This window comes from Oncorhynchus mykiss, chromosome 12 (assembly GCF_057628025.1).
Source record: "Oncorhynchus mykiss isolate SJ-2025 chromosome 12, ASM5762802v1, whole genome shotgun sequence".
Classification (NCBI taxonomy): domain Eukaryota; kingdom Metazoa; phylum Chordata; class Actinopteri; order Salmoniformes; family Salmonidae; genus Oncorhynchus; species Oncorhynchus mykiss.
In genome coordinates this window covers 29,082,501-29,100,351 of record NC_143033.1, presented here as the reverse complement: position 1 = coordinate 29,100,351, position 17,851 = coordinate 29,082,501, and the positions used below count along the sequence as shown (strand labels likewise).

Below are 17,851 nucleotides of genomic sequence, written 5' to 3'. Positions count from 1 at the left end.
CACGAGCAATGAACTTCAGACTGGTGGAAATCTGTCCTTTGATGACCTGGCCTCCACAATCACCCGACAACAACCCAATTGAGATAGTTTGGGATGAGTTGGACCGCAGAGTGAAGGAAAAGCAGCCAACAAGTGCTCAGTATATGTGGGAATTCCTTCAAGAGTGTTGGAAAAGCATTCCAGGAGAAGCTGTTTGAGAGAATGCCAAGAGTCTGCAAAGCTGTCATCAAGGCAAAGGTTGGCTACTTTGAAGAATCTCAAATCTAAAACACTTTTTTGGTTACTACATGATTCCATATGTGTTATTTAACAGTGTTAATTTCTTCACTATTATTCTACAATGAAGAAAATAGTAAAACTAAAGAAAAAGCCTTGAATGAGTAGGTGTGTCCAAACTTGTTGCTGGTACTGTATATACAGAAGTATGTGGACACCCCTTCAAATTAGTGGATTCGACTATTTCAGCCATACCGGTTGCTGACAAGTGTATAAAATCGAGAACACAGCCATGCTATCTCCAACGTGGCATCGTCATAGGACCTTTCAAACAAATCAGTTTGTCTAATTTCTGCCCTGCTAGAGCTGCCTCAGTCAACTGTAAGTGCTGTTATTGTGAAGTGGAAACGTCTAGGAGCAACAACGGCTCAGCTGCGAAGTGGTAGGCCTAAGATCATCATGCGCAATGCCATGTGTCGGCTGGAGTGGTGTAAAGCTCGCCACCATTGAATTCTGGAGCAGTGGAAATGCGTTCTCTGGATTAATGAATTAGGCCTCACAATCTGGCAGTCATACGGACAAATCTGGGCTACTTGCCAATGCATAGTGCCAACTGTAAAGTTTGGTGGAGAAGGAATAATGGTCTGGGGCTGTTTTTCATGGTTCGGGCTAGGCCCCTTAGTTCCCATGAAGGTAAATTGCAACGCTACAGAATACAATGACATTTTAGACGATTCTCTGTTACAGCATGACAATGCCCCCGTGCACAAAGCGAGGTCCATACAGAAACGGTTTGTTGAGACCGGTGTGGAAGAACTTGACTGGTCTGCACAGAGCCCTGATCTCAACCCCATCGAACACCTTTGGGATGAATTGGAACACAGACTGTGAGCCAGGCCTAATCACCCAACATCAGTGCCCAACCTCGCTAATGCTCTTGTGGCTGAATGGAAGCAATGTTCCAACATCTAATGGAAAGCCTTCCCAGAAGAGTGGAGGCTGTTACAGCAGCAAAGGGGGAACCAACTCCATATTAATGCCCATGATCTTGGAATGAGACGATCGACGAGCAGTTGTCCACATCCTTTTGGTCATGTAGTGTATATTCATTCATATTCATAGACATTTATTACACACAAAACACTGTGTAGCGGTAATCAGAGCAATGACATACTTTACAGTCCCACTCACCCATGACAGACAGCCTGGCTCCATTGCTCTGCCGTGTCTCTCCGCTGTATTTGTGCTTGGTGATGCAGCGGTAGGTGGAGAGGGCATCCTCCTTCTGGACATCTGAGATGTACAGAGCACCAAAGGACGTCAGGAAGAACCTGTTACCTGTTACAGAGAGAACATGATTGAACAAAGCCTTAAAATAACTCAAATACCCCCAACAAACAACCTAGTCAGGGCAAGGGTGACTGCTATCTAAACATTTGGCAACCTGTCATACCCTAGAGGACACACGCTGAGCTCACTATTAAACATGCAATACAATCACATTGAGAAACACTTGAAAATGGTCAAACCCTCACCATCACTTACAGTAAAGACGTTATCAACATCTCTACTCCAGTATTGTTGTGGTTGTTATAGAACACAGCCAGATGAGCCCAGGTCTGGTACGTGTGTCAGTGTGTGATGTACCCTGCCAGGCTGTGCCCTATTTTCAGCCTGTACCCATCTGGCAGACCCTGCCCAATTATTGGAGGGTAGAGGAGAGGGATGGCACCATTTTAATGAGCATTTGCCAATTTGGGAAATGTTAACACTGTCCTATGTATGAACACATACTCACACACGTGTGCATACACACATACACACGCTGTTCTTCCTCTACTCGTTCTCTCTCACCTGGGTTCACTGCAGAGGCTCCCGGGCTATAGTCCAACAGCTTGAGCACAACTAGAGCATTCATGTGCAACTGTGTGTTTATCACCAAAGCTGTTTGATGGGCTCTAAGCCTGTCAGGTTATGTGTGTATGTGGAGGGTAGAGGGTGTGTATGTGGAGGGTAGAGGGTGTGTGTGTGGAGGGTAGAGGGTGTGTGTGTGAGGAGGGTAGAGAGTGTGTGTGTGGAGGGTAGAGTGTGTGTGTGTGGAGGGTAGAGTGTGTGTGTGTGGAGGGTAGAGGGTGTGTGTGGAGGGTAGAGGGTGTGTGTATGTGGAGGGTAGAGGGTGTGTGGAGGGTAGAGGGTGTGTGTGTGGAGGGTACGTGTGTGTGTGGAGGGTAGAGTGTGTGTGTGTGGAGGGTAGAGGGTGTGTGTGTGGAGGGTAGAGTGTGTGTGTGTGTGTGTGGAGGGTAGAGGGTGTGTGTGTGGAGGGTAGAGGGTGTGTGTGTGGAGGGTAGAGGGTGTGTGTGTGTATAGAGGGTAGTGTGTACATCTGCACGGTAGTTGTCTGACAGACAGCACAGGTAGAGGGTGTATTACTCTCTCTCTCACTGTTGTGTGTGTGTGTGTGTGGGGGGGGGGGCTAGCAGCAGGCTAACAGACAATGTGTGTGTGGAGGGTAGTGGCTCAGTCGCAGCGTAGGCTGTAATTTTACAGTCAGCCTTTGTTTGCACCCCTGAATTAATCCTTACAGGATAATGTGCACTTTAAGATTTCAACTCCCATAACACTGACACGCCACACTGTCACAACACACTGACAGACAAACAGAGACGGAGAGAGATAAAGAGAGATAGAGATAAAGAGAGAGAGGGAGAGAGAGAATAAAAGAGAAAGAGAGAGAGAGAGAAAGAGAAAACTAGAGGGAGCGAGAGATAGAGGGGGGAGAGAGAGAGAGAGAGAGAGAGAGAGAGTAAGAAAGAGAGAACTAGAGGGAGCGAGAGATAGAGGGGAGAGAGAGAGAAATGGAAATACATGTATAGATTGTAAATATAGTGAGACAGAGAGAGAAGGAGAGAGAAGAGAGAGAGAGAGAAGAGAGAGAGAGGTAATGGGAGAGATAGCAAGAGGGATTGAGCTAGAGAGAGAGATATCCATCAACAAAAGATCTAAGAAGTGCTGTGCCATGGAGACACCTCCAGAACAGGAGCCATTTTAATCACATGATCTCCTCCACTATCCACCCATCTTAATTGTTTCTCTTGTTTATTCAATCCCTCTATCTTGAACCATCTCTCGTGACATATCCTCCTTAACATTTTCCCTCTTTCACACAATCCCTTCTCTCTCTCTCTGTTGTTAAGCAGAGTGGCAGACAGAGTAAAATATGAATCGCTAAATCACTGTACTCCCCAAACTTTAATTCATGCTGACTTGACTGGATAAACTGAGAATGTAGCTAAAGTGATGCACTAGATGAAGAACCACATTCACTCTGCTACCCACCCGCAGGCCTGTTGTTCTCGGTTGGGCTTGTCAGTCAATGAAATACTAGGTTAGCAGAGAACAAGCAGGGTGTAAAAGATTAAAAGGAATAAGGGTGGAGCAAAAGAAGAAAGAGTAGGAGAAGAAAGTGTGTGTGTGTGTGTGTGTGTGTGTGTGTGTGTGTGCTTGTTCACATGTGTGTATGTTCATGCATACTGTATGTGTATCTATATGTGTGAGGGGAACATTTTAAAGTGTGGGCATGTTCCATGTGTATGTGTGTCAGTGGACACTGTAATTATCTGGGTTAGACTGCTGAGCTCAGGCCTTGTTGTCAAACACTGCACAGGAAGGCCTACACTGGTGGGCTACACTGTCAAAATCACACTGCTTTCAAGTGAGCCTGGATTCCACTACAAACCTATAGATCTGCAGTTTGGTAGCAGGCAGAACCTGGGAGGGCTATATGAGGGGTGAGGGGAGAGGGAGAAAGATTTTTAGACAAAAATAGGGACAGAGATATAGGATAGGAAAAGCAACTGTGAGAGAGAGAGAGAGAGAGAGAGAGAGAGAGAGAGAGAGGAAGAGAGAGAGAGAGAGACATAGAAACAGTGTGCGATTTGCATAGCGCCGGTTGCGTAGGGTGTGGGTCTGAGCCAGTGTGTATGTGTGTGAGTGTGTGTAAGAGTCTTTGAGTCAGTAGCAGCCTCGTTTCCTCACATGCAAATGAAGGCAGAGGCACACAGCTAACGAGGCCCATATTTCCACCTCCTCACTGGGGCCATTATTTATTGATGTTCTGCGTCTTTCCCCCTCCCTCCCACTCTCGCGCTTTCTTCCCTCTCTCCCTGTTGCTAGGGGCTGCTTGCCATCCTGCGGGTGCTTCTGTGACGATGTTTGGGGTGCAGTCACTCGACCGCCCCTCCCCCTTTCAGTGTAAGCAAACAGACAGAGGCACTGACACACGCGTGCACGCACAAACACACACACACATGCACACACGCACGCACGCACACTAGAGGGTGAAAGTTCAGCCAGGCAGCTTGGCATTAGGTAAATAATTGGAGTGAGCTGGGTCCTTTAAATGTAAAAAAGAATGGGATGATTTTTTCATGGACGTAGGAGTGTCACAGTTTGTCATTAGATATCACTGTCTATCTGACTTCCCCTGCCTCTCTTCATCAACAGAGAGAGAGTTGGAGGGAAGGGAAGAGGGTGAGAGAAGGTGAGAAGAGAGAGGGGGATGAACAAGGGATCATAGAGGAGGGACTGTCACTGAGAGAAGAAAGAAAGAAGAAACTGAGCGGATTCAGAAGACATTCACTCTGCAGTACTGGAATATGCATACAAGAATACCTGCAAATACACACACACACACACACACACACACACACACACACACACACACACACACACACACACACACACACACACACACACACACACACACACACACACACACACACACACACACACACACAACACACACACACACACACACACACACACACACACACACACACACACACACACTGGCAGGTTTACAATAGCATAGGAAAACACTAGCCCTACAGACTAAAAATAAAAGGTTCTTGGAGTATCCTTTATGGGTTCTTCAAATGTAAACTGTGGGGGAACCCCTATAGGTTCTTCAAAGAAACCCTTTTAATGGATCCTCTAAGAACCTTTTGAAGAAACTTTTGGGGCACATTTCTGAACTACCCCCTCCCCTATTATTATTATTATTATTATTATGTTTTCACCTTTATTTAACCAGGTAGGCTAGTTGAGAACAAGTTCTCATTTACAACTGCGACCTGGCCAAGATAAAGCATAGCAGTGGGAACAGACAACAACACAGAGTTACACATGGAGTAAACAATTAACAAGTCAATAACACAGTAGAAAAAATAAATAAAATAGTCTATATACATTGTGTGTAAAAGGCATGAGGAGGTAGGCGAATAGTTACAATTTAGCAGATTAACACTGGAGTGATAAATGATCAGATGGTCATGTACAGGTAGAGATACTGGTGTGCAAAAGAGCAGAAAAGTAAATAAATAAAAACAGTATGTGGATGAAGCAGGTAAATTGGGTGGGCTATTATTAATAATAATATGCAGAACAATAACAACAATAACAACAATAACACAATATTTTAGTTGTCTGTGTTTATTATGATTTTAGCGGCAAAGCAGAATTGAAAAAATCTAAATATGATGTAAACTCCCAGCAGAGCCCCAAGTCCAATGGATACATCCTCTGGCCTGTTGATGTTAATGTGATGATGTTCTCCGTATCCATAGCCACAATGATTTTGCAGTGCATGGTGATCAAACAGGTTTCCTGTTATATTCATCAGAGGAGTAGGGAGGGTGAAGTCTGGGAATCCCCCCAAAATATAATTATACATATTTATTAACAAAACAGTACTTGTACTTTAGATTCTGTGGTAAATGTGAAAGAAATAAACTGTTTTGATAATGGTTTTCATACACATACAGTACCCTGTCCATAATATAGAGGCCTATGGAATATTCATTGAAGAGGTAAGGGAGGAGGATGGTACATGTGATCTGCATAACATACCAATGCATATTGGCATAATTTTGTATGCCTCCTTGTCTGTATACCTGCAGACACAGACACAAAAGTGAGCAGTTCAGTCATCTGCACCCAACACAGCTAGCCTTCAACATATCTTATAGCCTACACATTCTTACCTCTTTGTTGATTCATATCCTTTGACTTGTGTCCATTTTCTGTTTTAGAAAGATTTGCACCAATATGAAAAGATAAACGGTATCATCATAAAACAATATCAATGTAGATCATACAAGGGACAACCCTTAACTTAAATTGAGGAGATCTTTACATTTTTCAGTTAAGTGGCTAAACCTGCTGCCCTTTCAAATCCAAACGTTTCAGTTGGGCAGTTAGGTTCCTGCAAGAACCCCCACCAACTAAGAAGGTTTCTCGATGAACCCCACCTCCTATGGGGTTCTTAGAATAGCTTTTAGAGGCCATTTTCAGTGCCAAGAACCCTAAGGTTATTTGAAGAACTTTGAGGATCTTAGAAGAACTCTTGTTGAACCCCTCATTTTTAGAGTGCAGCTATTAAACAACAGGATCAAATAAATCAACAACATGGAAGGAGAATCACAGAGTGACTTTCATAGAGTGAATCAACTGACTGAATCAGCTCTATGGACAGAGAATCACAGAGTGACTTCCATAGAGTGAATCAACTGACTGAATCAGCTCCATGGACAGAGAATCACAGAGTGACTTCCATAGAGTGAATCAACTGACTGAATCAGCTCCATGGACAGAGAATCACAGAGTGACTTCCATAGAAGTGCTATCTAACCTCCAAACAAGCTTCAATGCCATACAACACTCCTTCCGTGGCCTCCGACTGCTCTTAAACGCTAGTAAAACCAAATGCATGCTTTTCAACCGATCGCTGCCTGCACCCGCATGCCCGCCTAGCATCACCACCCTGGATGGTTCCGACCTAGAATATGTGGACATCTATAAGTACCTAGGTGTCTGGCTAGACTGCAAACTCTCCTTCCAGACTCATATCAAACATCTCCAATCGAAAATCAAATCAAGAGTCGGCTTTCTATTCCGCAACAAAGCCTCCTTCACTCACGCCGCCAAGCTTACCCTAGTAAAACTGACTATCCTACCGATCCTCGACTTCGGCGATGTCATCTACAAAATGGCTTCCAACACTCTACTCAGCAAACTGGATGCAGTCTATCACAGTGCCATCCATTTTGTCACTAAAGCACCTTATACCACCCACCACTGCGACTTGTATGCGCTAGTCGGCTGGCCCTCGCTACATATTCGTCGCCAGACCCACTGGCTCCAGGTCATCTACAAGTCCATGCTAGGTAAAGCTCCGCCTTATCTCAGCTCACTGGTCACGATGGCAACACCCATCCGTAGCACGTGCTCCAGCAGGTGTATCTCACTGATCATCCCTAAAGCCAACACCTCATTTGGCCGCCTTTCGTTCCAGTACTCTGCTGCCTGTGACTGGAACGAATTGCAAAAATCGCTGAAGTTGGAGACTTTTATCTCCCTCACCAACTTCAAACATCAGCTATCTGAGCAGCTAACCGATCGCTGCAGCTGTACATAGTCTATTGGTAAATAGCCCACCCATTTTCACCTACCTCATCCCCATACTGTTTTTATTTATTTATTTTTCTGCTCTTTTGCACACCAATATCTCTACCTGTACATGACCATCTGATCATTTATCACTCCAGTGTTAATCTGCAAAATTGTAATTATTCGCCTACCTCATGCCTTTTGCACACATTGTATATAGACTCCCCCTTTGTTTTCTACTGTGTTATTGACTTGTTAATTGTTTACTCCATGTGTAACTCTGTGTTGTCTGTTCACACTGCTATGCTTTATCTTGGCCAGGTCGCAGTTGCAAATGAGAACTTGTTCTCAACTAGCCTACCTGGTTAAATAAAGGTGAAATAAAAATAAATAAAATAAATAAATAGAGGGAATCAACTGACTGAATCAGCTCCATGGACAGAGAATCACAGAGTGACTTCCATAGAGTGAATCAACTGACTGAATCAGCTCCATGGACAGAGAATCCCTCCAAAAGAGAGTGAATCAACCTAGTGAATCAGCACCACTGACAGAGAATCACTTCAATAGAAAGTGAATCAAGCAACTGAATCAGAGCCAGTCACTACCACTAAAATGAGGATCCAGTGATTTCAAGCCCACTCCTCTGGCCTCTACCCTGACTGCCACACCTAGTCAGCTAGAGGTGAATGGAATGAGAATAGGAGAAGAGAGCTGAGCCAAGGCTGGAGTAGATAACAGCTCATCCACATTTTACTATGCTCCACTCTTATTGTTAACATATCCACAAGGCTATACTAACCCATGAATGGAATAGAATAGGTGTGCTGTGCCTGAATTCAAAACGAGACCCCACAACACTCTCTCTTTCTCTCTCTCTTCCCTCCCTCCCTTCTTTCTCCTGCATGCATTAAAAGGCTGAAGTAGTTGCAGGTGTCAGACAATTAAATATCTACACTTCCCTGGCTTCTATTCTCCCCCCACCATTTATCAATGGTGCCCTCTTCACTCCACTCAATTCACATTCAAAGCAGCTTTATTGGCACCACTGATGTGTTACAACTAATCGTGCAGTGTTAGCCCCGCCCCTTTCCATCTAGCTCACAAAAGGTGCTTTGTTAGCATGACCACACAGTTCAGTAATGTCGGAAGTAACGCAGAACCACTATCAGTCAAATCTACAGAATGAATGAGGAATATCCAAATCTCTTTCTCCCTCTGTCCCCCTCTGTCTCCCCTCTGTCTCCCCTCTGTCTCCCCTCTGTCTCCCTCTGGGGGTTGGAAAGAGAGAGAGACACAAGGTTTGTCATATTTTCATTAAAAAGCCATGCTTCACCGTCTTGTCCTATAACCGCTGTCCTCTCCCCTAACTAATCATGACTGTTTATCTCGTTGCTCAATCCTTTCTTCTTTCCTCCCTCCCTCCCTCTCTCCTCTGTTCTGTTCTGTTCTGTTTGTTGATGAGACTGTGACCTCCATACAAACCCCCCAGTCTCCCTTCTCTAACACTACTGACATTTACAATGAGCAATGAAGAGGAGGAGGATGGGGGGATAGGGGGGTAACAGTGTATAAGTGGAGTCGGAGACCGAGAGAGGGAGAGGAGGAGAGACGGAGGGAGATAGATAGACGGGGACAGACAGAGGGAGGGAGGGAGAGGAGGAGAGACGGAGGGAGATAGATAGACGGGGACAGACAGAGGGAGGGACAGGATGAGAGACGGAGGGAGATAGATAGACGGGGACAGACAGAGGGAGGGAGAGGAGGAGAGACGGAGGGAGATAGATAGACGAGGACAGACAGAGGGAGGGAGGGAGAGGAGGAGAGATGGAGGGAGATAGATAGACGGGGACAGACAGAGGGAGGGAGGGAGAGGAGGAGAGACGGAGGGAGATAGATAGACGGGGACAGACAGAGGGAGGGAGGGAGAGGAGGAGAGACGGAGGGAGATAGATAGACGGGGACAGACAGAGGGAGGGAGAGGAGGAGAGACGGAGGGAGATAGATAGACGGGGACAGACAGAGGGAGGGAGGGAGAGGAGGAGAGACGGAGGGAGATAGATAGATGGGGACAGACAGAGGGAGGGAGAGGAGGAGAGACGGAGGGAGATAGGTAGACGGGGACAGACAGAGGGAGGGAGAGGAGGAGAGACGGAGGGAGATAGATAGACGGGGACAGACAGAGGGAGGGAGGGAGAGGAGGAGAGACGGAGGGAGATAGATAGATGGGGACAGACAGAGGGAGGGAGAGGAGGAGAGACGGAGGGAGATAGGTAGACGGGGACAGACAGAGGGAGGGAGAGGAGGAGAGACGGAGGGAGATAGATAGACGGGGACAGACAGAGGGAGGGAGGGAGAGGAGGAGAGACGGAGGGAGATAGGTAGACGGGGACAGACAGAGGGAGGGAGAGGAGGAGAGACGGAGGGAGATAGATAGACGGGGAAAGACAGACAGAGGGAGGGACAGGAGGAGAGACGGAGGGAGATAGATAGACGGGGACAGACAGAGGGAGGGAGAGGAGGAGAGACGGAGGGAGATAGATAGACGGGGACAGACAGAGGGACAGGGTACAGTCCAGTTGTTTCCACTACATTGGGAGCGTGTCTCTTCTGCTCCACTTGCTGCTCTGTCCCAGTTTGCCCAGTGTGACTTTAAACAGTAAACACTAGGGAGGAGACAGAGACTCCAAACATAGACTAACAGGCCAACGTACAGGAAAGCATGACATGTACACAACGTCCCTGTAAACCACTATACTATAGATGCACTCAAATGTAGTTTTCTATGCTGTAGAAACTATAGGCCAGGGACATACACTGAGTACATTGAACATTAGGAACATCTTCCTAAAATGACATATGCACCCCCTGCCCTTTTGCCCTCGGAACAGCCTGAATTGGTCGGGGCATGGACGCTGCCACAGGTATGCTGGCCCATGTTGACTCCAATGTGTACAACAGTTGTGTCAAGTTGGCTGGATGTCCTTTGGGTGGTGGACCTTTGATGATGCACACGGGAAACTGTTGAGCGTGAAAAACTCAGCAGCGCTGCAGTTCTTCACACAAACCGGTACGCCTGGCACCTACTACCATACCCCGTTCAAAGGCACTTACATTTTTGTCTTGCCCATTCACCCTGTGAATGGCACACACACACAATCCATGTCTCAAGGCTTACAAATCCTTCTTTAACATGTCTCCTCCCCTTCATCTATGCACTTAACAAGTGACATCAATAAGGGATCATAGCTTTCACCTGGATTCACCTGGTCAGTCTATGTCATGGAAAGAGCAGGTGTTCTTAATGTTTTGTATACTCAGTGTATGTACTACGTAAAAAATACCCAATCAGGGACACAGAGAAGAAAAATGTACAGAAAACGAATACAGGTTTACAGTGTCCCCGCAGACCACTATAGACACAGACAACCTGGCTATAGTGTAGAAGACTACAGGGACCTTATAAACACCTAGTAACAGACAGAGTATGGATATATAAAGCAGACCTATAAACAGAGAGAGACAAAGGTGAAAACAGGGATCCATAATTCATGATGTGTGTTTCATGTGCCTGGTGACGTCTGGGATGACAGTACTAATGTGAACCCATGGAGAGAGCGACCGCACACACACACACTTATGCATTCCCTTCCTATATGAGCAACAACAGTTGACAACACACACCGGCACGCAAACACGCATGCACACACACCCACACACACCAAAATGGAAACAATACATACAGTGCCTTGCGAAAGTATTCGGCCCCCTTGAACTTTGCGACCTTTTGCCACATTTCAGGCTTCAAACATAAAGATATAAAACTGTATTTTTTTGTGAAGAATCAACAACAAGTGGGACACAATCATGAAGATGAACGACATTTATTGGATATTTCAAACTTTTTTAACAAATCAAAAACTGAAAAATTGGGCGTGCAAAATTATTCAGCCCCCTTAAGTTAATACTTTGTAGCGCCACCTTTTGCTGCGATTACAGCTGTAAGTCGCTTGGGGTATGTCTCTATCAGTTTTGCACATCGAGAGACTGACATTTTTTCCCATTCCTCCTTGCAAAACAGCTCGAGCTCAGTGAGGTTGGATGGAGAGCATTTGTGAACAGCATTTTTCAGTTCTTTCCACAGATTCTCAATTGGATTTAGGTCTGGACCTTGACTTGAACATTCTAACACCTGGATGTGTTTATTGTTGAACCATTCCATCGTAGATTTTGCTTTATGTTTTGGATCATTGTCTTGTTGGAAGACAAATCCCCGTCCCAGTCTCAGGTCTTTTGCAGACTCCATCAGGAGTCATTCTTCCCATTCTTCCAGAATGGTCCTGTATTTGGCTCCATCCATCTTCCCATCAATTTGAACCATCTTCCCTGTCCCTGCTGAAGAAAAGCAGGCCCAAACCATGATGCTGCCACCACCATGTTTGACAGTGGGGATGTTGTGTTCAGCTGTGTTGCTTTTACGCCAAACATAACGTTTTACATTGTTGCCAAAAAGTTCAATTTTGGTTTCATCTGACCAGAGCACCTTCTTCCACATGTTTGGTGTGTCTCCCAGGTGGCTTGTGGCAAACTTTAAACAACACTTTTTATGGATATCTTTAAGAAATGGCTTTCTTCTTGCCACTCTTCCATAAAGTCCAGATTTGTGCAATATACGACTGATTGTTGTCTTATGGACAGAGTCTCCCACCTCAGCTGTAGATCTCTGCAGTTCATCTAGAGTGATCATGGGCCTCTTGGCTGCATCTCTGATCAGTCTTCTCCTTGTATGAGCTGAAAGTTTAGAGGGACGGCCAGGTCTTGGTAGATTTGCAGTGGTCTGATACTCCTTCCATTTCAATATTATCGCTTGCACAGTGCTCCTTGGGATGTTTAAAGCTTGGGAAATATTTTTGTATCCAAATACGGCTTTAAACTTCTTCACAACAGTATCTTGGACCTGCCTGGTGTGTTCCTTGTTCTTCACGATGCTCTCTGCGCTTTTAACGGACCTCTGAGACTATCACAGTGCAGGTGCATTTATACGGAGACTTGATTACACACAGGTGGATTGTATTTATCATCATCATCATCATTTACGTCAACATTGGATCATTCAGAGATCCTCACTGAACTTCTGGAGAGAGTTTGCTGCACTGAAAGTAAAGGGGCTGAATAATTTTGCACGCCCAATTTTTCAGTTTTTGATTTGTTAAAGAAGTTTGAAATATCCAATAAATGTCGTTCCACTTCATGATTGTGTCCCACTTGTTGTTGATTCTTCACAAAAAAATACAGTTTTATATCTTTATGTTTGAAGCCTGAAATGTGGCAAAAGGTCGCAAAGTTCAAGGGGGCCGAATACTTTCGCAAGGCACTGTATATATATTTGCAATAGCAGTAGAAAAAGCACATATACCCTCAAACGTTCACACACACACACACACACACACACACACACACACACACACAAATCTCAGTAATTAAAATCATCCCACAGTCACTGGCCTTTTCCCCTTTCTCCTCCTTGTTTTAAATGAAGAGAAACAGAGAGAGATGGCCACATGGTATGTGTCACTGTGTGTGTGTGTCAGTGTGTCTGTGCTCTGGCGTAGCCCATGGACTGGGGCAGTTGGCTGCAATAGCTGCACTGAATGAGCTGACTGGTCCCTCCCTATTAGAGCACTGGTGGCAGAGGAGTGTTTCAACCCAGCCAGGAGGGACAGCTCCCCCCCCCCTCTCCCCCCTCTCTCTTTCCCCCCCTTTCTATACCCCCTTCCCCCCCTCTCGTTCTCCCCCGCTCTCTCTCTCTCCCCCTCTCTCTTTCCCCCCTTTCTATACCCCCTTCCCCCCATCTCGCTCTCCCCCCCTCTCAACACCCCTCTCTCTCCCCCCCTCTCAACCCCCCTCTCTCCCCCTCTCTCTCCCTCTCTCCCTCTCTCTCCCTCTCTCCCCCCTCCCCTCTCTCTCGGTCCCCCCTTTCTCTCCCCCCTACCCCCCCCTCTCGCCCTCTCTCTCTTTCTTACCCCCTCTCGCCCTCTCTCTCTTTCTTACCCCCTCTCTCTCTCCCTCTCGCTCTCTCTCCCGCTCTCTCCCCCTCTCCCCCCTCCCCTCTCTCTCTCCCCCCTACCCCCCCTCTCGCCCTCGCTCTCTTTCTTACCCCCTCTCGCCCTCTCTCTCTTTCTTACCCCCTCTCTCTCGCCCTCTCTCTCTCTTTATCTCTTTCTTTCTACCTCTCTCTCGCTCTCCCTCTCTCACACACACAAACGCAAAAACACAGTAGGTCAATTGAGATTGCATGGACATCGGTGCGAGGCACTCATCGACCAGAGACAGACCTCAAATCCCCCACAGACAACACAACCGTCTGAGCACACACACACACACACACACACACACACACACACACAGGCCACAACTAGGACATAGAATAAGTGGAGCAAAACATAGACAACAACTCCAACATACCGTAGGACATTCAGAGAAAGTGCTACTGTCTGCAGTAGGTGTAAACAACAGGACACACAAACACGGACTGCATGTGAGGTTAGAGACTGGGAGTGTTCACTGTTCTAGAGTCACTAAAGGCCTGCCTAACCAGCTGCTCTGTATCATCTCTTCTTACCCTGAATTATTGAGAACTGTCTTGTCTGTGGTTTGGGGTTAAAGAGAACACAAACACACCTCAGATACCTTCAATTATTCACCCGCTTACACACACGCACGTGCGCATGAACACTCACACACAGACACACACGCATGCACACGCCATTTAAAAACCACACACAAACTAACAAAACCACACACAAACTAACAAAACCACACACAAACCACAAATCAAACCCAATGTACACACTAATCCATAACTAACTACACACACACTCAATCTCACTTTCCCTCGCATTCCCTCCTCCTGTGTGATCTCTCATGCACTTGTCCTCTGTCCTCACTTCCCAGTGCTCTCCCACACACTCACATCAATCAGCTAGCTGCCATGTTGTCATGGCCTCTATGTAGGGTTGAACAGCTAATAGACTGCCTGGGCAGGGAAATCAATACACCTGATTGAGTGGTCTTGTAGGAACATGGCACTTGGCTGACCACCAGTGATCTTGATAGATCCCCAAATATGTTTTTGGTCTTCCCTGGTCAACAGTCCGCTTGAAAAATACTTCTTGATACTACTTACACGTTTCATAAATCCCAATGCATTTCAGTTGCCAAAGACCTGAACAGTATAAATGGCCACTGTGACTAGTCTTCAACCGTTTACGCTAGAAAACGTGCAGATCAGTCTGGAACAGTGTGCTTGTATACAGCTTTTTGAACTTGAACCGTTTGAAATGTGCAGAAAAGCTCCATAGGCTTGAATGGGAAGTATTGGGATGTACCACTGCTCTTGAACCCTTGAAGCTACAAACACCAAACCGACATTGACATATACAGATTGACTCAACTTAGATCAGTTGTCAAAAGACTGTTGACGCTATTTGAACTAGAACCGTTTTAGATTTGCATAAAAGCTCCATAGACTTCAAAGGCAAAATGTGGATTCTTGATCCGTTTAAACTACAAACACCACACCAGCGTCAACATGTGCAGACTGACTCAACTTAGATGGCTCCAATGCAGATTTTTGCCAGCATTCCTGCTTCAACTATAAAGCTCGTCGTATCCCCATTCATTTCAATGGCATTCTAAATTGAAAACACTGCCACAAATCTTTCTGAATGTTCAAACTAAAACATCTTCAGAGCTTAAAAAACACACAATATGGCTTCTGATGATATAGTACTCACTCTAGTCTACTACACTAATCCACTATAATAACAACACACCTACAAAACACCTCAAAATACATCTATATAGCTAACGCATAGCATATGAAAACACTATTACTACCATTACTACTACGATTTCACAACCATAAACACTTCAAGACTGGCAAGCACACCACATTTACTTCCATAAATGTTATTTTCTAGATTTAACTGGGTTCCTATCCTGACCTCATTGTAAAATGTAAATTCTCAGAATTAAATGTACTGTACGGTACATCAAAGTGTTTCTATTGTGCATATACTGTAGTATATGTATTGTATACTGTAGTATATGTATTGTATACTGTAGTATATGCATTGTATACTGTAGTATATGTATTGTATACTGTAGTATATGTATTGCGGGATACAGTTTATGTGGAATATCTGTCTAGCCCTGCTTAGGACACAAGGTCAAAAATCAGACGGGGGGGGGGGGGGGGTGCTAAGACGGAGAGAAGGAGAGAGTGGGGAGGAGAATGAGGGTAAGTCTATCTCCAGTGCGGCTAGCTGGTTAGTAAGTGAATAACTGTTTCCTCAAACACGATTTCTTAGCAGAGTCTGCTGTAATCTCCCTGGGCTAATCCTTCTTTAGCTAGCCTAAACAAAAGAAGAGAGGAGAGGGGGAGAAAGGAGAAATCCCTCGTTGCCCAAAGTAGCCTTACCCTTCTAAACCCTAACCCCCTATAGACCGTAGCAGGGCTCTTGATCTTTCCTCGATGATCCTTGACCTATAGACTAATGCAGACCTCTCTCACGTTCCTACAGTATGTGCTGTACCAGGCCAGAAGACACTACTTTAGTGTTGTGAATGAAATAGAGGTGGGAAGGGGGAGACTGGTGGTATACAGCCTCTGGGTGCAGTTTAGGATGTCTCTGATGTAACACACACACACACACACACAGTCTTTCCTCTCTCTTACAGTGAGCCGGGCCAGGGTTGGAGGGTAAGACAGTGGGCCAGCTATCTGTCAGAGTGATGTGCTCACAGGGCCTGTCCCATCTCTCCCTGTTACACTGATTGACACTGATACACTACTGTAGCATACACACTACTAACACTTATACAGTAGTGGAGGGAGACAAATACTGTGTGTGTGTGTGTGTGTGTGTGTGTGTGTGTGTGTGTGTGTGTGTGTGTGTGTGTGTGTGTGTGTGTGTGTGTGTGTGTGTGTGTGTGTGTGTGTGCTTGGGAGGGAGGGAGAGAGAGAGAGAGAGAGAGAGAGAGAGAGAGAGAGAGAGAGAGAGAGAGAGAGATTGGGAGAGAAAGATGTGCATGTGTGTGTGTGTGTGTGTGAGTGCAGTGGGTAAATAGTCAATAATAGCTGACACTTGTCAGCCCTGTGCTTTATACACACAAAGGCCTGTGGTCAGGGTATTGTATGACTCAGTCTCTCTGCTCTCCCCCTCCCTGGGCCTCTCAAGCAGAGATAATTACCCTTATTGTGCCCCTCACACACAAACACACACACACACACAAGCTTATTCATGCCAAATAACACACCCGCCCATGTGCATATAGTCAGTCTGATAGAGTCAAACATGGCTGCCAGCGCCCCATCTGTTTCTGCCCCCTCTTCTTTCTCTACCCCCTTACCCTCCTCTACCCACTTCTACCCTCCCACCACGCAGGGGCGAACATGAAAGGGGTAAAACAGGGAGACAGACAGACAGAGGAAAATAGAAAGTAAGAGATGTCTCTACAATATCCTCCAGACTTTTAGAGGCAACAGACTGTAATGATCTGATCTGCTGTGGAAACATTTTGTACCAAACAATACTCTGCAGTAGGATAAGGCTCTGGGGTTATTTAGCTACTGTAGCCAGTAACTCTGGTTGTTAATCCAAACAGCTGTTCTAAAGGGTGGATGTTTTCATGTTTCAGTAATGTAGTGTGTGACATAACAAAGGATGCATGTGATAGTAGTGAGTGTGTGTATATGTGTGTGTTGTTGGTATGGTTGGCTGGCTGATTTGGTCATTGTCATTGATGTTACCCCCCCATGGCTTTGCCATGTGCCGCATGGAACGGGGCAGCAGTGGAGGGAGGGATGGAGAGAGAGGGGTGAGGGTGGAGGGATGGAGAAATGGAAGCAGGGATGGAGAGAGAGAGAGAAAGAAGGGGGGTGACCTGTCGCCTGTCTGTGACAGTCGATGGGGTTTAGTTCCACAGGCCCTCAGGGGTCTCACGTGTGTGTGTCCCTCCACCCTTCTGTCCCTGTCCCACCTTGCCTGAGCATGACAATAGAGCCACCACACAACACAGCTCAGCACTGAACACAGCGTTAATGCACACTGTATTAATGTTTAATGAGCTCCCCATGTTCAGATACTCTCAGAAAATCAGAAAATGGGTTTATTGTGTTGGGTGT

At 45.9% G+C, this 17,851-nt stretch overlaps 1 protein-coding gene across 6 annotated transcripts in view; it reads right to left on the bottom strand.

Annotated features, from left to right (window-relative positions):
• Window positions 1-17,851, bottom strand: part of LOC110536836 (cell adhesion molecule DSCAML1) — an 86,226-nt gene that overhangs the window by 35,124 nt on the left and 33,251 nt on the right. For all 6 annotated transcript variants that reach the window (XM_036937326.2, XM_090192153.1, XM_036937327.2 and 3 more), the window contains one exon: window positions 1,408-1,554. In XM_036937326.2, coding sequence (XP_036793221.2) covers window positions 1,408-1,554 — 147 coding nt within the window. The remainder of the gene's footprint in view (window positions 1-1,407; window positions 1,555-17,851) is intronic.